The sequence below is a fragment of the Papaver somniferum genome, chromosome 8 (assembly GCF_003573695.1).
Source record: "Papaver somniferum cultivar HN1 chromosome 8, ASM357369v1, whole genome shotgun sequence".
Lineage (NCBI taxonomy): Eukaryota > Viridiplantae > Streptophyta > Magnoliopsida > Ranunculales > Papaveraceae > Papaver > Papaver somniferum.
The window spans coordinates 146886201-146910066 of record NC_039365.1 but is presented as its reverse complement, the minus strand read 5'-3'; the positions used below and the strand labels follow the sequence as shown (position 1 = coordinate 146910066).

Below are 23866 nucleotides of genomic sequence, written 5' to 3'. Positions count from 1 at the left end.
GGTGATGTCTGAAGGAGAAACAACAATCTTCAAATGCTCCAAATGCTCAGTCATGCTGGAGCTGTAAATAAGTATGTCATCAAAGAAAACCGGAACTAACTTTCTCAAATAAGGTTGAAAAATTTCATTCATTAATGTTTGGAATGTAGCAGGGGCATTTGTGATGCCAAATGGCATAACCTTGAATTCATAGTTCCCTTGATGAGTTCTAAATGCTGTTTTGAAGATGTCTAAGTCATGAACTCTAATTTGGTGATAGCCAGCTCTAAGATCAATCTTAATGAAGATGATTGCTCCTTTTAGCTCATCTAACAACTCATCCACAATTGGAATGGGGAATTTGTCTTTAATGGTGGTGTTGTTGAGTTTTCGATAATCAACACAGAACCTCCATGAATTGTCTTTCTTTTTGACCAAGAGTATGGGAGAAGCAAAAGGGTTGTGGCTAGGTTGAATGATGCCAGTTTGAAGCATATCATGCACAATTTGCTCCACTGCATATTTTTGAATGTAAGGGTATTTGTAAGCTCTTTGGTTAACAGGAGTGGAAAGTGGTTGTAATGGAATTTTGTGATCCAAACTTCTTTGAGGGGGAAGTTGGGTAGGTTCTTGAAATATATCATTGAACTCTTGTAATAAAGGGTGATAAAGTTGCATGAGTTGGAGTATGTATAGGAGTGGTAGAAATAAAAAATAGGTGACCAACGATTCCATGAGTGGTTTTGGAGAGAAATTTCTTGACAGCTGCACCACTCATCATCAACAAGGAAGTATTTGGAGGAGTACCTTGAAGTGTAATTTTCTTATTATGGTGCTTGAAAGAAACGCTCAACTTAGAGAAATTAAATAGCACATCACCTAATTTCCTGAGCCAGTCTGCTCCAAGAACAATATCACACCCCCCTAATTGTAAAATTCTCAAGTCTTCTACAAACTTATGGCCTTGCATACTCCATTTTAACTGCGGGCACACACCAGTACTGACAGTTTTCTCTCCATTGGCCACAGTGACCACCATAGGAGCAGTTTGACTAATGTTGCAGTTAATGGATGAAGCAAAAGTGCTATCAATAAAGCTAGTAGTGCTACCTGAAACAATTAATATGGAGACCTTGTGCTCGTTAAGAATGCCTGAAATTATTATTGTGTCCCTGTAGCTGAGCCTGTGAGAGCATGTAATGAAATTTCCATGTCAGATTGGACTGGTGAGTCAACGACTTCTTCAAAAACTTCTTCCTCTTCTTTTGTGTATTGGGAGTCAGAAGGTTCCATCTATAACATGAATATATTTTGTTTGCCTTTGCAAACATGTCCTGGTTTATAACAACATCACAATTGTAATTAAGTCCTTGATCCCTTCTTTTCTGCATTTCCTATGGAGTGAGTCTTTTAATTGTAGGACTGGCAGTGGTGGGTTTGTATTGAGGAGTGAAAAAAGACTTTGGTGTTTGAGGTGTGGATTAGGTGAAGTGAGGATGGGCTTGGGGGGAAAAGATGGTGAAGAATATCTGTTAGAAGTAAATGATGTATTGAAGGATCTAGTGAATGGTTTTGTAGCTGTAGCTGCAAGATTGACCTTCTGTTCATGTAGTCTAGCTAATGAGAAAGCTTCAGTAAGAGTTTCACGTTGAAACATGGATGCAGATTTACCAATTTCTTCCTTGAGACCACTAAGAAATCTCATAATAATGTAGGCCTCAGTAAGAGAGGGATTCATGTTTAACATTAAGGCTTTTAGAGATTCAAACTCTTCATAATAATCATCAACTGTGGGAGCTTTGAATCAGTTTATTAAAGCTACCCACAAAATTTTCCTCAATTGGATTTTCAAATCTGGCAATTAAATGTGTAGCTAGATCTGACCATGTAATACGATTTCTATTGACCTGGAAATTTAAAAACCATTTCTTGGCCTTACCCTCTAAGTAAATAGCAACAATATTTACCTTCAAATGGTCTTCGATATTGTTGAGTTGAAAATATCTTTCACTCTTCTGGATCCATCCCTTAGGATTGTCACCATCAAATCGCGAGAAATCCAATTTTGGAACTCTGTAATGGTGAGGATAGAACGGTGGGGTGTTAATATTTGCATAACGAGCATCACTCACTTCATATTGAGGTCCAATCTGATGGGGTTTCTCCAAAAACTTTAGCAGAGTGTCGAACTTCTTGTTGAGAGTATCGATGGCTCCCTTTACGTCCGTCATCTTTGTAGTGAGTTTATCCTAAGATCCCTTGAGGTGTTCTACATCTGCTTCAACTTCCTTTAAGGTCATGATGAAAAAAAATCGATTTGAGCTGAATGAAACGACTATGATGCCAAATATTGTATAGTGACAACAATTATACAAGCAGATGGGTGAAATTTGGATAAAAATGGTGACGAATCACCTCCTGAATCGAGACTCAGGCCTAAATCTGTGCTTAGTAGCGCAATTAAAGAAGTAAAACTTCATTAATTTTCAGATAGCTAAAGATTAGTTTCTCTTACAAGATTAAATACCAATCAATAACCCTATCTAAGACGCAATGGATGCCACACACGTGTCACAATCCCATTCCTCCAATCAACACTCGATTGGGCACTCATATGAATTACTAACAACAGACTCAGTAGTAATAAATATAATAATAGACACATTTTTGTGTCCGATTTGTCTCGATTCTATATATTTTTAGGGCTCATTTTTGTACTTATTATGGTGTTTTATTTATTTGTAGGTATTTTTGGCCAATAAACATTTTTGGAAAAAATTGGCTCGAAAAGTTGTCGGAAAGCACCCGGAGGACATTTGCTATTCGGACTCTCACTTTGGATAAGGGGTAACCGAATTACTAAGGGACATCCCATTTCCAGACAGTTGTTAATCGCACCCCTACTCTGGATAAGGGGCAACCATCTTCAACATTTCAAAAACCAGGTTTTGGCGGGAAAATAGGTGCAGTGAAGAACAATTTTGGCAATCGTGATTTGGAGGAGTTTGAGGTCGATTAAACCTTTGATTTTCATAGGATAGACTCCTTATGGGTCTAGGAATCTGATATGGGTGTTTAAATCGATTTGACTGGCTCAATCGACGGATTTTTTTCACAACAGAAAATATGGAAAGTCACGTGTGTGACCTGTTTTAGGGAATTTTAGAGAGATTAAAGCGTTGTAAACCTTCCCAAAGATTTGTATCTATCTAAGGAAGAGTTTAGAATAAAAAGGAAAGCTCAGAAACGCGTAGAAATTCTAAAACAAGAAATTGCCGGAACTTGGCCGTGAAGAGAAGGAAAGAGATTTGGGAGAGATTTAATCGGTATTTTTGATATAAATAGATATCTTGAGTTATATAGAAGAGGTGTCGAGAGTTTGGGAACCTAAGGAGAGCCAGAGAAGAAGAAATCAGAGCTTTACCAAACTCTGTTTCTGCTGCTGCTGCTGCTGAAGAGGAAGAACACGAAGAACATTGACGCACAAGAAACAGTCGCAGAACAGTGTCGTTGTTTAACAGCTGAAGAACATTAAGCTGTGCAGGGCAGTCGTATTTTAGGGTCTTAAAATCAGCGACAAAGCAAAAGTTTTTCTGTAACAGTTCCATTGTAACAGCTGTTTTGCAACACCAATACACTGTTGCAAACAGTCTGTGTTATTACTTTTCACTCTTTTAATCATCTTTTGAGCAACAAACACATATGTTGAGATCATGATTAACATGAGGAGCTAAACCCCATTGCTGAGGCGATAGAGGAAGCTATTCTATTTTATCTTTTTATTTGCAATACTTATATGATTATTTGCCTTGAACTATTATTGAATATGATTTTTATTTGAGTGATTGTGATCTATTTTGATGGAGTATGCTTAGTTTTAAGACTTTTGATGCTTCATACTTGGTATTTACAATTATTACTTTTGAAAATCTGCTTGTTGCAATATTTTAGAATCAAATTAAACAAGAAAATTGCATAAATATAAGTATTGTTTAATCACTTTGAACTTGGAAAATAGTGGAATCTTAGCCTCAGTGTTTCTTTTAGTATTGATATCATCTTTGATTGAGTTTGCTATAATTTTTAGTGAGTTTTCTATTTTAATATTAGAATTTAAGTCTAATTAATATCCTTCACAAGTCTGAGAATCGAACCACTTTTACCACTATCTACAAATCACAACAATTTTTGGCGCCGCCGACGCGGACTTGTTTTTAGGGTTTTAGATTTATTTTATTTTTATTTTATTTTTTTTGTCCTTTTTTATGTTTTTGGGTATTTATCTTGTGTCTACAGGTTCTGGATCATAAAGAAAATTGAGCCAAGGAGTTTGGTGATTTCATAAAGACTTGGAGCTAAAGATTAAAGCAAAAAGAACAGAAAAGAAGACAATTTTATTTTAGACAATTTTAGTTTAGGGTTTGTTTATTTTATTTAAAAAAGAAATGTATTAGGGTTTATTATTTTTGTAATTTTTCTTTATTTTTTTTTTGGACTTTGGGACATTATTTTTTTTATTACCCTACGGAAGAGTACTTTAAATATAAACTGTTTGCAGAGAAGGAGGACAGTTACGATATTGTCTCTGCACCTTGGGTTCGTACACTAGACATCGGAGTCAGTGGCCCGAGTCGACTACAACAGATTCATCCTCCGTCTGGAACGGGAGGTAAGATTCTAAACACTCGCGAATCCCCTGTCAGTGAGTTACTGGACTCCTTCGTATGCATATATGTTGAGGACTGAATATGGACATTTATTTTTCTACTAAAGGGCAAGGCCTGGCCATACAAGATAAGGGTTCGGATTTCATCACCGTTCTCTTCTTGCCCGCTTTAGGAACACGTAACCTACGCGAACCTAAGCCTAAAATTTTGACTAGAACGAGACCGATAGGGTAACGAGCTTAACAGGAAAGTCATTCGAAAAATATTGGTTACTATTTTAAGCATACTTCGAAGTTCTTGACGGTTTCTGTAAGTTGAATACGTGACTGCGCCGCCTTGTAATACCGGTGAGGCCTTGGGTATCAAAGCCCCACCGATCTTCCCTCGCCTCTATTCAACTTACGTTAACTCGGATTGATTCCAGAGGGGTTTGCTTAAATTGTAACGAATTCCCGTTCGAAGGATTGGAAGCTGGTCTAGAAACAATTTAAGTAGAGCCATCATGGTTTTTGTTTTCTATAAATCAATAGGTTTGATTTGGTTGAGTCGGCCTTGATCTGTGTTTGCTTACCCTTCCAATTTAGAAAATTCTATTGTATGCCTGAACGTAAAAGAGACGCACTAGGTAGATTTGTTAAAGAGAAACCTAGTAGTTCGAAGCGTCTCGATTACCTTAATCTAGAAAGTCTGACTTTTGAAGAGTCTGTTTTTGAACGTTCTTTGACTGAGGAGAGAATCCTTGTTGCTCTGATAGCGCCATAAATGGCAACTTTGAAAGCTTTGTTGAATCCAACTAGGACTACCCGTCCTTCGTGTATTAAGTTAGCTGAAACGGAGGCACCCTATGAACTGAAACCTGGGACCTTACAGATGCTTCCAATCTTTTTAGGGAAAGAAAATGAAAACCCTTATTACCATGTTAGGGATTTTGAGGAAATTTGTAGTACTCTAAGAATTAGAGGCTTAGATGATGATGCTTTGAAACTTAAGTTATTCCCATTTCCCCTGAAAGATAAGGCCAAGTCGTGGCTGTATAGTTTGGACTCCGAGTCAATTGAGACATATGAACAACTGACATCTGCCTTTTTCAATAAGTTTTTCCCTAGGCACAAAACATCGTCTATTAGGACGCAATTATGCACATTTTCACAACAAGAGGGAGAATCTTTATATAGGTATTTGGAAAGGTTCAATGATTCATTATCCCAGTGTCCTCATCATGGTTTAGAAAAGGTTAGGCTAGTTCAGATCCTTTATGAGGGTTTAGATTATTCCACAACGACCATGGTTGAGTCTCTATGCACTGGTGGATTTGAAAACCAAACTGTTGATGCGGCGATGGAATTTATTAATGAAATCTCCGAAAAAACACAGCAATGGGAAAATAGTAGGGCACCCCAGAAAACAATTCTTTTAAGTAGAGGAAACGTTAATAGGGTAGAAGGAGGCTATGAATCAGATGCCAAAATTGTTGCTATAGCAAAAAGGTTAGAAGCCTTAGAAGTGGGCCAGACTAGTGGTAGAGTGGAGCCTTTTTGGGAAGGCCAGAATATTGAAGAGCAGGCCAATGCTCTTTATAAAACACTAGATTTGATAACCGTCAAAAGATTGACCCATATTCAGAAACCTATAATCCTGGTTGGAGAGAAACCATCCGAACCTTTCGTGGTCTAAGGGCCAAAGTCAAGGTCAGTTTAGTAATTCTAATGCTCCCCCAGGTTTTGGCTATACTAAGAATCCTTCAGGACTAGCTCAGTTTCAGAATCAGTCAGATAAGAAAATCCTAAGTTTAGAGGAATCTCTCGCCTTGTTAACTCAGCAAACTGCAAAATTCCAGTTATCCGTAGAACAGAGTCTACAAGCTAGTAACAGGATAGGACAAGAAAATAGTCAGGCTATTTCCGAGTTAAAAACCCAGGTTGGTCTGATAAGTGATTCTTTGAGAGAAAAAGGTAAGTTTCCTAGTCAAACACAACCCAACCCTAGAGGAGTTCATGAATTAGGTGCAAAACCATCGAATCAATTGAATGCTGTTAGAACCCTTAGAAGTGGTAGAGTTGTAGACAATAAGGTAACCATGCCCGATAGTGAACATACTGTAGTTCACCCCTCAGGATCTCACCTCTCAGGACCAGTAGCTGAAGAGACTGATAAAGTTTCTGATGATGTGAATTCGGTTCCTGAAAGGTCTGATTTTAGGCCTAGAGCCCCATTTCCTCAGCTATTAGTACCAACAAAGAAGGAATCGAACTTTAATGACATAGTGGAGGTTTTTAAGCAAGTTACCATAAACCTTCCCTTATTAGATGCAATTAGGCAAATTCCTGCTTATGCCAAGTTCCTTAAGGATATGTGTACGCGAAAGCGAAAACTTAGCGTCCATAAGAAAGTTTTTAGCTAGTCACGTAAGTTCAATCATTCAGAACACCACAACTCCAAAGTACAAAGACCCAGGTTCTCCTACCATTGCTTGCACAATAGGTAACTTCCGGGTAGAAAAAGTTTACTTGACTTAGGAGCCAGTGTGAACTTACTGCCATTCCATGTATACTTACAGCTAGGACTTGGTGAAATGAAACCTACTCAGATGACACTGCAGTTAGCTGATAGGTCTGTTAAAATCCCTCGAGGTGTTATCGAGGATGTTCTTATTGAGGTCGACAAGTTTATTTATCCAGTGGATTTCGTGGTCCTAGATACCCAACCTGTCCCTGACCCAGAGAACCAGATACCTGTGATTTTAGGTCGCCCATTTTTAGCTACGTCTAATGCGATCATTAACTGTCGAAATGGTGTGATGAGTTTATCTTTTGGTAATATGACTATGGAGATGAACATTTTTAATGTCAGTAAGCAACCTCATGAGCTAGATGACACATGTGTTGAGGAGGTGAACATGATAGAAGCCTTAGTTCAGGAGTCATTACCAAACATCTTGTCTGAAGACCCATTAGAAAGTTGTCTATCCCATTTTGGTTTAGATTTTGACGACGATAGCACTATTGAACAGGTGAATGCTCTATTAGATTCTACCCCTGTGTTAGACACTGATAGATGGAAAGCTAGGTTCGAACCGTTACCAGTTTCTGAGACTACCCTAATTCCTTCTTTAGAAGAGCCCCCAAAGTTGGACCTTAAACCACTACCCGATACTCTAAAGTATGTGTTTTTAGGCCCATCTGAGACTTTACCTGTGATTGTAGCTTCCAATTTGGATAGTGATCAGGAAAGTAGGCTAGTAAATGTACTTCAAGACAATAAGGAAGCTTTAGGGTGGACTATAGCAGACATTAAGGGTATAAGTCCTACTGTGTGTATGCATCAGATTCATTTAGAGGAAGACTCCAAACCTTCTAGGGAGATGCAACGTCGACTGAACCCTAACATGAAAGAGGTAGTTCGAAAAGAGGTGCTTAAGTTGTTAGATGCGGGTATTATTTACCCAATTTCAGACAGTAAGTGGGTCAGCCCTGTTCAGGTTGTCCCCAAGAAATCAGGTATCACTGTAGTCCAGAATGATAATAATGAATTAATCCCAACCCGAGTGACCACGGGATGGCGTGTGTGTATTGACTATAGGAAATTGAACAAGGTCACAAGGAAGGATCACTTTCCCCTTCCTTTTATCGACCAAATGCTAGAGCGATTAGCTGGACATAGTCACTATTGCTTCTTAGATGGCTACTCCGGTTATAATCAGATCGTTATTCCCCAGAAGACCAAGAGAAAACCACTTTTACCTGTCCCTTTGGTACCTTTGCGTATAGACGCATGCCTTTCGGGCTATGTAATGCCCCTGCAACTTTTCAGCGTTGTATGAGCATATTTTCTGATATGGGTAGAACGGTTCTTAGAGGTCTTTATGGATGATTTTTCAGTGTTTGGTTCATCTTTCGATGAGTGCTTGCATCATTTGACATTAGTGTTGACTAGGTGTAAGGAAAAAAATTTAGTGCTTAATTGGGAAAAATGCCATTTCATGGTTAAATCAGGAATTGTATTAGGGCACATCGTCTCTTCAAAGGGTATAGAGGTAGACAAAGCCAAAGTTGACCTTATTAAGACTTTACAGGTCCCAAAAACCGTAAAAGATATTAGGTCATTCCTAGGGCATGCAGGTTTTTACCGTCGATTCATTAAGGATTTTAGCTTGATTTCTAGACCTCTTTGCAATTTGCTTGCAAAAGATGTTAAGTTTGTCTTTGATGATGCTTGTTTAGAGGCTTTTGAGAAGCTTAAAACTTTACTCACTACTGCCCCGATAGTCCAGGCACCTAACTGGAACCTACCCTTTGAGATTATGTGTGATTCTTCAGATTATGCTATAGGCGTCGTTTTAGGACAACGAGAAAACAAATTACTTCATGTGATTTATTATGCTAGCAAAACTCTGAATGATGCCCAAATGAACTACACAACTACCGAGAAGGAACTTTTAGCCATCGTGTTTGCCTTGGATAAGTTTAGGTCCTACCTATTAGGTTCTAAGATCATAATCTATACAGATCATGCTGCTTTGAAATACCTTTTATCTAAGAAGGATACCAAACCTAGATTGATTAGATGGATCCTATTGTTACAGGAATTTTCCCCAGACATTAGAGACAAAAAGGGTGCAGAAAATGTAGTAGCAGACCACTTGTCTAGGCTAGTTGTTAGTTCCCCTAGTGATTCCCTTCCTATAAGGGATAGCTTTCCTGATGAACAATTGTTCTCTGTTTCCCAATCACCTTGGTATGCAAATATAGTGAATTATCTTGTTACTGGTCGAACCCCTCAACATTGGGGTAAGCAAGATCGTTCTAGGTTTTTAGCCGAGGTTAAGCATTTCTTTTGGGACGATCCTTATCTGTTTAAGTATTGTCCGGACCAGATTATTAGGAGATGTGTATCTGAGAGTGACCAGTCTAGTATTATCTCCTTTTGTCATGAACATGCATGTGGGGGTCATTTTAGTGCTAAGAAGACTGCTGCTAAGATTTTGCAGTGTGGATTTTACTGGCCTTCGTTGTTTAAAGATTCCCATAGTCATTGTGTTTCTTGTGAGCGTTGCCAGAAGTTAGGAACCATTTCCCGTAGAAATATGATGCCTTTGAACCCTATTTTAGTGATTGAGGTCTTTGATGTGTGGGGCATTGATTTTATGGGTCCATTTCCTATTTCGTTTGGTTATCTTTACATACTTGTGCTGTAGACTATGTGTCTAAGTGGGTTGAGGCGGTTCCGTGTAAACGAATGACCACAGGGTCGTAGTCCAGTTTTTGAAAGAGAATATACTTACACGTTTTGGTACGCCGCGAGCTATAATTAGTGATGGAGGTTCACACTTTTGTAATAGACCGTTTCTCTTTTAATGAAACAATACGGTATTACCCATAAAGTAGCAACCCCATATCACCCTCAGACTAGTGGTCAGGTAGAGGTTTCCAATAGGGAAATTAAACGTATTCTAGAGAAAACAGTTAATCCAAATAGGAAAGACTGGTCGTCGAGGCTTACTGATGCCTTATGGGCTTACCGTACTGCGTTTAAGACACCCATTGGAATGTCACCTTATCGTTTAGTGTTTGGCAAGGCATGTCACCTGCCTGTTGAGTTAGAGCATCGAGCCTATTGGGCTATTAAGAACTTAAACTTTTCACTTGACAAGGCAGGAGCTCAAAGAAAGCTCCAGCTCAATGAGTTGGACGAGATTCGTAGAGATGCATACGATAGTGCTAAGGAGTATAAGAACAAAATGAAACTTGTGCATGATATGAATATTTTACGAAAGTTATTTCTCCAGGTCAAAAGTTCTTCTGTATGACGCTCATTTGCATCTATAACCCCGGGAAGTTTGCGCTCTCGGTGGACCCGGTCCTTGTGGCCCGTACTGTTTTTTCTCATGGCGCTGTTGAGATTGAGACACCAGATGGTAGTAGTTCTTCGAAGGTTAACGGTCAGCGATTGAAGCCATTTTTAGAGCCTTTTCCTACAGGTGATGTTGAGGAGGTCCCTCTGGAGGACCCTGTTTACCTTGATTGACCATCGAGGCGATTTTGTATGTTGTATAATATTTTTTTAGGTTTTTGGTTACACTTCACCCAGGTACTATCTTTCCGACTTCTCTCTTACTATTTCTTCATGTTACTTATATTTTTGGTATTGTTCTTTGATTAGAAACATTGAGGACAATGTTAGATTTAAGTTTGGGGGTGGGGTAGAACTTTTCGTTACCTTTTCGTTGCAATAAATAAACTCCAGAGCCTAGAAATTTATCCCTATTAAGGACGACACTAACCAATCTAAGTGGATGGAAGCATTTTGGTTGTAGGAGTTGAGGAACCAATCTGACTAGATGACAACATCTAAAGAGTCTATTCATAAAAGCACAGAGCTCAGGTGTTATAAATAACATGATAGTTTCACCATATCTCGTTGAGTCCTTTTCACTTCTGTTTTTATTTTGTTTTGTTTTTAAACTATGTTTCTCTAAGTGATTAGGTGGGGCTTACGATTCAAGTTGTTACCAATGTTAGGGTGAATTAGAGTGATTGAGATACAAAAAAAAAAAAAAAAAGAGACCAGACCATCAGACCAACTGGAATAAATTCAATAAAGTCGACCACTGGAACCCTTGTATATGCCAGTTGTGTTGACCTAGAGTTAGGATTATCGACCACTGGCACCCTTGTATATGCCAGTGTGTTGATATTAGTCAGACCGGTATCCCAGTCCATTAGGATAGGTTCATTTTGGCGGAGGCCTTCAGATAGATATGAGAAACACCGTTCACCTAGTAAACATCAAAACCATCTATGTTTTTCTATATCCATCTTCTTGATCTATCCATGCGATTAGTTTTGACTCCGGATATTGATGTCCATAGTGCGACTATCTGAGTAGAGATCTGTCACTTCATATGAATTTTAGTATGCTTGAGTGCGAACTCGTGTACAACAATTGGAATTTCGCATCAGGGTACTTCCTCCTATAGTCAATAAGTATGCCAACCAAGGAGATTCTTTAGCGCCTTCCAAGGTTCTGTGTAGATAGCTAGGGTCTGGAGTATAAAGGTTTTGTGGGTATACCTCTGGTAAGCCCTCCAGAGACAACACTCCGCCACTAGGGACACCTAGGGGTTTAAAGTCTTAATGCATACGCTAAATGCAATCGACGATGCCTGCGACAGTGAGTTAGGATTTTATTTCTATTTTATTTTTGCTCGAGGACTAGCAAATAATAGGTTTGGGGGTATTTGATAGACACATTTTTGTGTCCCATTTGTCACGATTATATATATTTTTAGGGCTCATTTTTGTACTTATTATGGTGTTTTATTTATTTGTTGGTATTTTTGGCCAATAAAAATTTTTGGAAAAAATTGGCTCGAAAAGTTGTCGGAAAGCACCCGGAGGACATTTGTTATTCGGACTCTCACTTTGGATAAGGGATAACCTAATTACTAATGGGAATCCCATTTTCAGGCAGTTGTTAATCGCACCCCTACTCTGGATAAGGGGCAACCATCTTCAACATTTCAAAAACCAGGTTTTGGCGGGAAAATAGGTGCAATGAAGAACAGTTTTGGCAATCGTGATTTGGAGGAGTTTGAGGTCGATTAAACCTCTGATTTTCATAGGATAGACTCCTTATGGGTCTAGGAATCTGATATGGGTGTTTAAATCGATTAGACTGGGCTCAATCGACGGATTTTTCTCACAACAGAAAATATGGAAAGTCACGTGTGTGACCTGTTTTAGGGAATTTTAGAGAGATTAAAGTGCTGTAAACCTTCCCAAAGATTTGTATCTATCTAAGGAAGAGTTTAGAATAAAAAGGAAAGCTCAGAAACGCGTAGAAATTCTAAAACAAGAAATTGCCGCAACTTGGCCGTGAAGAGAAGGAAAGAGATTTTGGAAGATTTGGGAGAGATTTAATCGGTATTTTTGATATAAATAGATGTCTTGGGTCATATAGAAGAGGTGTCGACAGTTTGGGAATCTAAGGAGAGCCAGAGAAGAAGAAATCAGAGCTTTACCAAACTCTGTTTCTGCTGTTGCTTCTGCTGAAGAGGAAGAACACGAAGAACACTGACGCACAGGAAACATTCGCAGAACAGTGTCGTTGTTTAACCGCTGAAGAACATTAAGCTGTGCAGGGCAGTCGTATTCTAGGGTCTTAAAATCAGCGACAAAGCAACAGTTTTTCTGTAACAGTTCCATTGTAACAACTATTTTGCAACACCAATACACTGTTGCAAACAGTCTGTGTTATTACTTTTCACTCTTTTAATCATCTTTTGAGCAACAAACACATATTTTGAGATCATGATTAATATGAGGAGCTAAACCCCATTGCTGAGGCGATAGAGGAAGTTATTTTCCAACAAAAAGTGGTATATTCTATTTTATCTTTTTATTTGCAATAATTATATGGTTATTTGCCTTGAACTATTATTGAATATGATTTTTATTTGAGTGATTGTGATCTATTTTGATGGAGTGTGCTTAGTTTTAAGACTTTTGATGCTTCATACTTGGTATTTACAATTATTACTTTTGAAAATCTACTTGTTGCAATATTTTAGAATCAAATTAAACAAGAAAATTGCATAAATATAAGTATTGTTTAATCACTTTGAACTTGGAAAATAGTAGAATCTTAGGCTCAGTGTTTCTTTTAGTATTGATATCATCTTTGATTGAGTTTGCTATAATTTTTAGTGAGTTTTCTATTTTAATATTAGAATTTAAGTCTAATTAATATCCTTCACAAATCTGAGAATCGAACCACTTTTACCACTATCTACAAATCACATCAATTTTTTGCGCCGCCGACGCGGACTTGTTTTTAGGGTTTTAAATTTATTTTATTTATTTATTTTATTTTGTCCTTTTTTATGTTTTTGGGTATTTATCTTATTTAAATAGTTATTTATTTAAAAGTAACCAAAATTTTCCGGACGGAAGCTTTTTATGTAATTGAACAATTTTGTTAGGTTTCATTTGACAAAAACATGATCATAAAAGGAACTCTCTCCTTTCAGACCCTTCGGGCCTTCCACTCGGCCGGCCCAATAAACACACTAGTTCCCAAACTAGAAAAGTAACTAAAGGGTGTTGTCTAGTTTTTGCCGGTCAAATTGGATTCCCAAAGAATTATTCGCCCACAGTAGCAAACTATCGGGGTCCCGTATAGTTTGGCCGGTCAAATCGGATTCCCGGACTGAAACGCGTTTTTTCCAAACAACATCCATTACGGGCGGTTTGCACGAAACCTGAAAAAGAAAAAAAAAAAAAAAAATCTGTCATCAGCTTCTTTGTATAAAATCTAAGTTATACTTGTGATCCAATCCTTCCCAACCAACGATCCAATATAAAAGGTAAATAACTCAATTTCCTTCAAAATATCTTATTCCCCCCACGACCTTGCAACTGAGTTTTTCCTTTTAAATGTCATTTCCCCCACGATCTTGCAACTGATTTAGGTTAATTGAATTAAATGCACTATATTCAAGGTAACTGATTAAGTTTGCAGGATAATAGGGCTCAGCATAAGTTTTTTCAAAGCTTAAAATCTCCAGTCACGTGCTTATTTGTGTTTGAAACATAGTACCACGTTCTTAATGTGTATGTATTGGATTTTGACAATAGTAAAAGAAAAATTATATTCAGCATGCAATATTTTGCTTTTCATTTGAGCACAGATTGTTCATTCTTAAGTTACCCATCCTCATCCGACATCTGATGGAGTTCCATAAACACAGGTAATCTCTTTTTACAATCTTTGAATAACAAGAACATGGTTTATTAAGTTTTTTAGTTTAGGTTTTTTTTTTTTTTTTTTGAAGAGATCCATATAACATGGAAGAAGAAGCGGATATAATCAGTAGATTACCAGACAATATTCTGCATGAGATTCTTTCTTTTGTTGATATGAAACATGCAGTACGAACTAGTGTTTTGGCGAAAAGATGGCTAAAGGTCTGGATGTCTATCCGTAGTATAACATTAAGTTGGAGTGAATTTTTAGAAGAGAAAACTGCATTTTTGGAAGAAGAAGAGATTGATCATGCTATAGATGGGCTACGGGATAGGTTTATAGGTATCGTCAACAAAGTTTTCAATCGCCGTGACGAGTACTCTAATATAGAGATGATCAAGTTAGGATTTGTTATGCATAATCATATTTTTGAAGAGAATTTCAATAGATGGATCCTTGAAGCCGTGAAAGGTAATATTCAAAGCCTATATATGGATGTAGGATACTACATGAACTCGGGATATAAGATTCCTCGACAACTCCTTAATTGTAAAACATTGAAGAGTCTGAGTATGATGTTGGGTGAGTATACAACTATTATTCTACCGGAGTCAACGAGCTTGCCCGAAATCAGAACACTGTGGCTGGATGGAATTTCAATCTCCAGTTCGGAGTTGCAAAGGCTTTTCTCAAGTTGTCCACTTCTGGAATCAGTAATCATACAAGAGTGCGATATACAAACGAACACTCAATGGAATGTCATTGTTGGTTCTCACAGCCTTCAAACTTGTATTCTAATGGACAATCGTCATACACATCGGTGTTCGGCGGATCAATTTTTGACTTATAATACCAAGATATCTGGTCCAAAAGTGAAAGGCTTAAGGTGCACTGGCTTCCTGACACAAGATTTTTCCTTGGAAAACTTTTCCTCTCTAGTCGCGGCTCATGTTAATATGAGATTAAAAGAAAACGAAGCAAATGAAACTGCACAAACTTATTCTGAGCTGTCCGCTGTGGAAAAAGAAGTTTTTGCCAAGCGCATGATGAAAGTTTTAGGAGCAGTTCATAGCGTGCAACAGCTTACTCTGTCATTTGGGTTCCTCGACGTATGCATGTGTGATTCCTTTTTTTTACATGCATCAACTTTATGCCTAGTTTATCTTCCTGTAATAGATTTGATTTACTCTACTTAGACTTGCTGGATTTTGCTTCATTTTTTTATACAAATTTTACTTTTCTCAAGGTTCTCTTACAAGCTCCTGGCATATTAAACGGTCAACCTCCTCGATTGTGTAACTTGGAAATTCTGAAGCTGGAAGTAAGGTTTACAAGAGGCTGTTTGCGTTCAATAGCATACTTACTCAATATATCTCCTGCTATAACAGCTCTTAAACTTAAATCCTTGGAGGTAACAATTTATCAAACTCACCCTACTTTGTTTGCTGAGAGTGTCTTGATACCAGTTCTACACTTCTAAGTTCCATTACAAGTTGAATGCTGCACAAATCGTCTAGAGTGTATATGGAAATTGCCATCAATGTGTCTTTTCTTTATTTTGTACTGATGTTGAACTATTTGTTTTTTGTTACTTGATCAATCATTTGCTTGTTATTGTCTGGATACAGTCGAATTTAGCAGAAGTTGGAGTTGATTGGGAAGAGGAATTCTTATTGGGGTGCACGTTTTCTCACCTCAAGTATGTCGAGATCAAAGAGGTGGAAGCATGTGATAATGTAGTCAAATTTCTGAGATTTTTAACAAAAAACTCAACGGTTTTGGAGGAAGTGAATTTGTTCTTTGGGTCTAGTGATGCACCTGATAGAGGGAGACGATTAAGTGAATTTGTAGAGAATCTAAAAAAGTTTGAAGTAGCTTCTCCAAGTATGCAAATAAACTTTGTTAAACCACCGGAGAAGAGTTAAGTCCGTTTTTATAACGATGATTAAAGTAAGAGGCTAGACCTGACAGGTCCATGTACTTGCTCCCCAGTTTGTTTTTTTTTTTTTGGTTCTAATTGTTATTAAGATTTATCTCCTGAAGATTTTGTTGCTTAGAGTCGATAGACAATGCAGCTACTACTATGCTGCTCAAACAGGTTCTTCTGAATCTTTTAACCTTGATTTTTCATTCTGTTCCATTTTGTTTCTATATTACTAAGTGATTGCAATTGGCTATGATAAATCTAGGCCATGTTTATATTGTTGTCATAGTTGAGGTCCTTGAGGTTTATTTCTTATTTTGCTTCGTTCGCGAACAGTTGTGGAGTTCCTTTGTGCTGCAAATACATTCTTTCCATCAATTTTCTGCAGAAGGTGCTCCAAGGCATAAGTGCAGGGGCATGCTAAATGTGCAAAATCCAGACTCTAAAACAATGCGTAAATGTCATTATTCCACTGTCTACATTGCCTCTGACTGAAAATATTCATGTACAAAATTATGCCTCTTTTCACTATCAATCTTTCTACTTCTCTATGTATTGGATTCAAATCTGGAATGAGAAACTGTTAGTGACAAAACACCCATAACCTCACGACTACCACGAAAAATTGTTAGTAACAAGCAGGAGGATTTGCTGCAGAGACAGACTTTCTCACGAAAACTGTAACTTGACCTAAGAAAATATTTACAAGAACTTGATTGGGAGCCTACTGTTGACACTATTGTGGTGGTATGCAAGTTATTTACACCATTTGATGGCCACCTTTCCACAGCAGCTGTGTACAACCAAAACACCAAACCAGTAGCCAAATTACCAATTTGTTCCTCGCTTCACAATGACAGCTTCAAATGTGAGAGGATTCTGTTTTTGATGTAGATAGGTTTGAGTTTTCTTCAGAGTCCTGTAACCTGGAAGGCATAGCTCAAGTACAACTGAAATGAATGCCTATATTGAAACCGACTTCATGTGCGTGGGCTAGCTTGCGGACCTACTTCATCATGGCCAGTTTCATGATCTCACCATATGTTCTTCCAGATCCTTCACAACTTTGTTTATAGTGTGGAGGATCATCTTCTTTATCTGTTTAGAGAAAGGTAAGGTCGACTCATTAAACAAATTGTTAACGAAGAGAAAGAAACGTAAAATGCGACATCAACACTGATTTCCAAAATGCACTAGTCTCTGTGTTCGAATTAGCATGTATTCTTTAGGGGCATTACTGGATTTCTGACTTAGGGACACAAAATCATACAGCTTAAAAAGCCTACCAAAATAGCAGAGATAAATACGAAATCTTGGTGAGCACTATAAAAGACTGACAGAAACCGAATGTAAGTGTACCCGCATTTGTTTTTGTACTGTTTTGAAACAATCAAGGAACAAAAATAACATACGACAGCTATGCTGAACCATATCTGGATATGCTCAAAAAACGTACCTCCAGTTTGTCTTCCTTGGCCCTATGGTTCTTAGGCAGTAAGCGGAATTCTTGAGTCAACCTGGCGCACTCTTGAACATTTTCTGGGGAGACAAAATCGACTGCAACCTTTATGCACGACTGCAGAGTTAAACCAGAAATGATTATGAACACAAGATGGTAAGAAACTCCACATTCCCATTGGTATCAGAAATATAAATCTGGAAAGTTGCTACATACCTTGAGATTTCTTACTTGATGCGGGCAGCCTGCTGGAATGAACACTGCTTCCCCAAGTTCTTGTACAAAAGTCCAAGGTTCAATACCTACACCAAACCCAGACGCCCCTTCGTTATGAATACATGGAAAGTACTACAAAGTTATGAAATTCACAGCAAGAGTATCTAATTTGATAACCAACCAAATTCCTCCTTGAGTTTCCTCTTATGCTTTGCAGTCAGATAAAAAGTCTGGTCATGCACCGGGTGAATCACCTGTAACATTAAGAAAAACTGATGAGTTGCAACAGACAATGTGGATAGCATTCACTTGACAATTGTTGGCGAAGTAGAGTATGTAGTTAGTCAATTAGGCTAAGGCATGTAAAAACTGTACAACAGTAAACATTAGAAAAACAACCTCAAACTACATTGCGGAAAACTCCACCAGCTGAAACCACACAGCTCAAGCTAATTAACTTTTCATCAGGTGATTGAGGCGTACAATCAAGAAATTAGGTGCACCATGTGAAGCATAATTTTTTTTATAAAATTCATGTGCCAAGCGTTTGAGGCACAATCTAATCTTATCCTACTCATAGTACTCATGTCTGCAATATTACGTATCGTCTACAATGAAATTAAGATAGGTTTGCATTAGATATACAGCTTGTTAATTGTTATGGAATTGTAAATACCTGCTCTACTGGAGAACAATAAATGTTCCTGAATTCTCTAGAGTGTTTTTTAAGATATTCCTGAAGTTTTGGAACATCTTGTCTACGAAAGATATCCCAGAGAGCACCACCATTACTCTTCTCCCAGACATCAATGTTATTCTGTTCTTCATCCCACTTATAGTCGTTTTCGTTGACCTTGATTTCCCCATGTGTTTCGTCTATTTGAGCTTTAGCTTCCGCAACCATAAGACTTCCAACATTCTGAACACCGACATCCAGCATGTTACCATCATGCGTAGCATGTACCAAACACACATCTCTTTTATTCGACTGTGTGGGTTGTAAGAGATGTGAATCCGCTGCCTCCAGTGTAGCAAGATTGTGAACTTCAGTTTTAATACATACTTCAAAAATTGACTCTTCATGAGTAGTCATCACTTTTGTTGCTACTGGCTCGGGGTTACCGTTCCTGACAGCTGACGACAAGTGCTTGACATCAACCTGCCTTTTCATTAGAGGATTTAGAAAAAGTTCTTTTTCATCTTGAGCCCTGTGCACCTTTTTCAAAGCCTCTATAGTAGAAATTTGCCGCGCATTAAGAGAGACTTCCTCAGTATGCATCAAAATGTTCACCTGCGCCAGAAGCAATAAACACTGATCACCAAAATTCTTCCTAATGTTTGGACTGGGATACACTGGTAAAGGACAAAGAATGAATATAAGAGCCACAATTAGCAAACTGATAAAAAAAAGCATACCGCATCAGATAAATCACAGTGAAGTTTTGTTACAGAGTCACCACGGCCAAGTTCTTTGCCATTCCCATATGCAATATATGTCTTTGGCCCCAAGTCCGGCCTCAAGGCTTCCTCTGGCAATTTTGTAGCTAGATTAAGAAATCCACTTTTCGGGTTGGTATACTCCTGATATGGCAAGGAACTGATGAATTCAGCACCATGGCGTGGCAAAAGTTCCTCAAATAAATTAGATGGCGGCCAGTCCTTCAGTTTTAGCATCTCAGGCCATGAATTGAAATGACTTCGACCTTCTGAATAGCCTTTGAAAAATTGGTGTATATTAATCTCCACCTGCACGCCAGAAATGCATTAGGTAAGCTTATAATGTCATACATGAAAGTAGAAAGTTAAAGATTGAACTTAATAGAACTGTTTTCTGATTACTTAGGTTTCAACCTTTAGAAACTTAGCAATCTTATATTCTAATTCAAAAAACTGGCAAGATCCATAAAGTAACAAAACAAACCTCACACCAATCCAGGCAATCAATGGCCTTCAGCGCCAAGTACGGTGAACTCTTGGAATTATTAACTTTGCGGAGTGCACGCCACATAACCATTGGCTCCCAGCTCAAACCAGTTGTAAAATCCACAACGTTCCGCACAATTACAGGTTCACCTTTGATCCAGTGTTTTTGAAAGTGGTGCATGTCCCCATGCCGAATTTCTCTGGCTATTGGACAATATAGATAATTGTCATCAGAATCTTCACGATAAGCTGACCTCCTCAAATTATTCTTGTCCAAGTCAATATTGCCAACAGAGTTGAAACAGGAACACCGCTGTGTACGAGTTGCAAGCATATCCCAGAGTTCATATTTCAGTGCCATTTCTTCAGCTCTACGCTTCAACTCCGAAACCCAATTTTCTGGAAGAATGCACTTTAGCTCTAAATGACCAGAACCGCACGCCTCCTCTTCTTCAGATGAGCAAGGAATACTACCATTACTCCCCGCTTTCCACTTAGGTTTTAGTTTGACATGATTCTGTGCATTCACGGCAATAGCTTCAGAACCACGTTTAACCCTTGACGACCCTGGAACATCCTCCAAAACTGGTAAAGGCGCCCCACCATGTAGATAAAGCTTCCCTCTGTCAGTAAACTTCATAATTACTTCCTCGCTTCTTTGTAAAGAACCGTCACGTATCTCCCGACAACAACTTAGGCATAGATCATAAGAACACTTTGAACAGCTTCTGTAGAGGTCGACGATCGAAGTTTTGCAGTTGTTGCTGTTCATTTGACATGGGTAAAATTTAGTCTGTTTATACGCAATATATTAAACGCAACGAAAATTATAATACAACACAAGCTGGGGATTCCTTACCAGTAGAAACGTTCGTCCGGGTAACAAATAGTCTGTTCTATGTCCAACTCCGAAAGTGATATTCCTGCTCAAATAGACTAGTTACTTGGAAGAAAATATAATAAATGATAAGGAAATGCATATCCCAAGCGAACCCTTCATATGAACATACAACCAGCACTTACCAACATATATTACTTTGCTCCGTGGAGAATATCTATTCTAAGTAAAGAAACATATTGCTTAACTCAAAAACGGACAGTGATGAACAAGATTAAGCTGGGCACCTTGAATCTTCGCCTCGAGCTCCTTTTCCATTGCTTGGTCTTCGTGGATTCGATTCAAGACTGGTAAAAGAGCATGTAACAAATACTGACAGTATTCAAGTCTCTCTTCTGCCTCCATCTTCATTCCCTGGCTCTTCAAATTCTGCACATTGATGGAACTCATAAACTGAAGAAGGTCAAGTGGTAACTTTAAGAAAGCCAGCAGCAAGTACAAAAATATCAACCTTAGACACTTTGCACAAACGCAAGCATGGCTTGCAATTGCAGCTTCCACGACAAAATGGGCAAGACTCTGCAATGGATTCAGCTGTATGCCGAGGATACCTGTGCATCATGAAAAAACAACACAAAAACATGAACTAGTTCATATTAAATCACCAACATATGTATTTAATGAACAATGAGAAATCGAAACAGCTTCTCTATTGAATCTTACCAACGACGAATGCACGCCAAACAATACTGTTTAGCTTTACAGTTTTTGCAACAAACAATTTCCCCTTTGCATTTCATACCAATACATTGGTGACATCTTAAGAACAACTCCTCTTCTTTCCCCTATTTATTGACAACAAAAAAATTGTAATCTCAAAAACAGAAAATCACAGCAAATGAAGGCTGTAAATTGTAAATCAAAATATAAATGGAAAACAAGCTCACCTTGTTCTTCTTTGGTATTGCCACAGACATCTTTCTTCGCTCATCCTTTGAAACCCTTTGTAAAGAACAAGAAGAAGATTGTGGAGGTGGTCTTCTTCTGCTTCTGCTTCTGCTTCTGCTTGTACTTGTAGCTGCAGTTCCAGTAGCACAATCCTTCTCTTTTCTCTCCTCCCTCCGCCCTGCATCTGAATCTTCTAAATCAATGCATTCCACCTTCTGTCTTTTTCCTAAACCCTTAATCTCATGAATTTCACCCTTTCCCCTCATCTTCATCTTCTTAATTACACTGTTGAGATTCTCATTCTGCTCCTCTTCTTCCTCCTCATCATATCTACTTCTCTTCTTTTCAATCATCTTCAAATAATTCTTCCTGTAAGGATGATACTCTTTCTCATTATCACTATCTACTTCTTTCTTCATCTTTTTATTCTCAATCACATCAATCTTGACTTTACACTCAATATTTTTCTTCTCTGGTTTTCTATTTCCTTCCATTGAACCAATTTTACATTTCTTTTCATCTTCTTCTTCTTCTTCATCTACATAATCAGAAACGAACCCACTAAAGTCCTTTCTCTTTCTACTCCTTTTCTGAGGCAAACTATAAGTATTCAATTTCACGATTTCTCTATCTCCTTTCATAAAACCCTTACTACTTTTCGGTTCATCTTCTTCTTTCTCTGATTTAACAGTAACAAACCCACTAAAATCCGTTCTTCTTCTTCTATAAACATTCCATTTTTCCTCACTCTGTTTCACAATCTCTTTATCTTCTTCCTCTGATTTAACAGCAACAAACCCACTCAAATCTGTTCTTCTTCTACTCCTTTTCCCTGTCAAGCTATAAACCTTCAATGCCTCCTCACCCTGTTTGACAATTTCTCCATCTCCTTCCATAAAACCCTTATTACTTTTCGATTCATCCTCTTTCTTCTCTGATTTAACAGTAACGAACCTGCCTAAATCGTTTCCTCTTCTACTCCTTTCCTCTGTCAAACTATAAACCTTCAGTTTTTCCTCACTCTGTTCAACAATTTCTCTATTTCCTTGCATAAAACCCTTATTTCTTTTCAATCTACCCTCTTCTTCTTCTTCTTCATCTGCTATGACAGTAACCAAATCCAAACAATTTTTCCCACTCAACTGTTGAGATTTTAACATCAACTCCTTCTTCTTCTTCTTCTTTGCCATTTCCATTTCAAAACGTCTAAGATAGTGGTATTGACAAGTTGCCTTTCCATGAATCCTCCAATTCTTACACCGCCAATCGTTACATCTTACATTGCAGCGAAGTTCATCTTCCGGAACAAAAATTATCTCAGTACCACCACCACCGCCTCTCATGGCAGAAATTAATTTGAAAAACCACCTTCCTCTCAGTCTCTCTTTCTCTCTGCAAAAGTGCAAATAGTGTGTTTCCAGTGGGTGTAGAAAACAGAAAACAAGGCTGGTATTTCTAATAATTTTTCTCTCTCTCTCTCTCCCGCCAAATATAGCAAACGAAAGGTGCATTTCCTAGACGCTAACAAAAGGCCGTCATTTCTAAAGTAGACGACGAAAATAACCCTCCTGTCCTGCCATATCGCAGGATTGCAGGTGGAGTCGCAGTTGCTTAACACCTCAGCGGGGCAGTAGGTTGTTTTCTCCCTAGATTCCAAATTGATTGCTGCTATAAGGTGCTCGTTTCTGAGTAGTTGACTGTGCGCTCAGAGTTTTGCGTCAAAAGTAAATGTCTGGCTGGCGTGATTTGCAAGTCGGTTCAAGCAGTAAATATATTTTTTCTTTTTTTTATTTATCACCGCAGTAAGACGTTTGCCTAGATAACAGTGAAAAAAGAAATGTTGCCATTTTAGTTGTCATCGCCATATGAGGTCACGAATCATGATGGGACCTTTTCAGCAAAATAGGCCATGCGAATGATCTATAATTTTTGTCATACCAGAATCTTCCAAAACATATTGAATGAAGATAAAAAAGGTTGTGAAATAGCAAAATCAGATAATCCCTTAACCTAAAAAAATTTTAATGGCAAATCTGCCCTTTACGTATTAGTGTTAATAATCTTGATTGGTGATTAAATATTTTATTTAGTGATTAAAATAATTTTCAGAATTATAAGAGTTGTTTAGATGAAAATTTTGAGGAAAAAAAAATCAAAGTTTTGGTTTG

At 38.0% G+C, this 23866-nt stretch overlaps 2 protein-coding genes across 2 annotated transcripts; one reads left to right on the top strand and one right to left on the bottom strand.

Moving 5' to 3' along the window:
* Positions 1-14491: 14491 nt before the first annotated feature.
* Positions 14492-16315, top strand: LOC113306161 (putative F-box/FBD/LRR-repeat protein At1g78760). The gene is made up of 3 exons (XM_026555133.1): positions 14492-15499; positions 15637-15801; positions 16019-16315. The coding sequence occupies exons 1-3, from the start codon at positions 14492-14494 to the stop codon at positions 16313-16315; spliced, it is 1470 nt and encodes a 489-aa protein (XP_026410918.1).
* A 467-nt stretch (positions 16316-16782) lies between these two features.
* Positions 16783-23159, bottom strand: LOC113303396 (lysine-specific demethylase JMJ25-like). The gene is made up of 12 exons (XM_026552428.1): positions 21698-23159; positions 21474-21595; positions 21262-21361; positions 21038-21179; positions 20772-20835; positions 19911-20676; positions 19406-19735; positions 18666-19280; positions 18171-18243; positions 17990-18075; positions 17771-17890; positions 16783-17412 (listed from the first exon to the last, which is right to left on the bottom strand). Exons 1-12 carry the CDS (start codon positions 23039-23041, stop codon positions 17341-17343), a joined length of 3834 nt encoding a protein of 1277 aa, XP_026408213.1. The 5' UTR covers positions 23042-23159; the 3' UTR covers positions 16783-17340.
* Between the last annotated feature and the right edge of the window lie 707 nt (positions 23160-23866).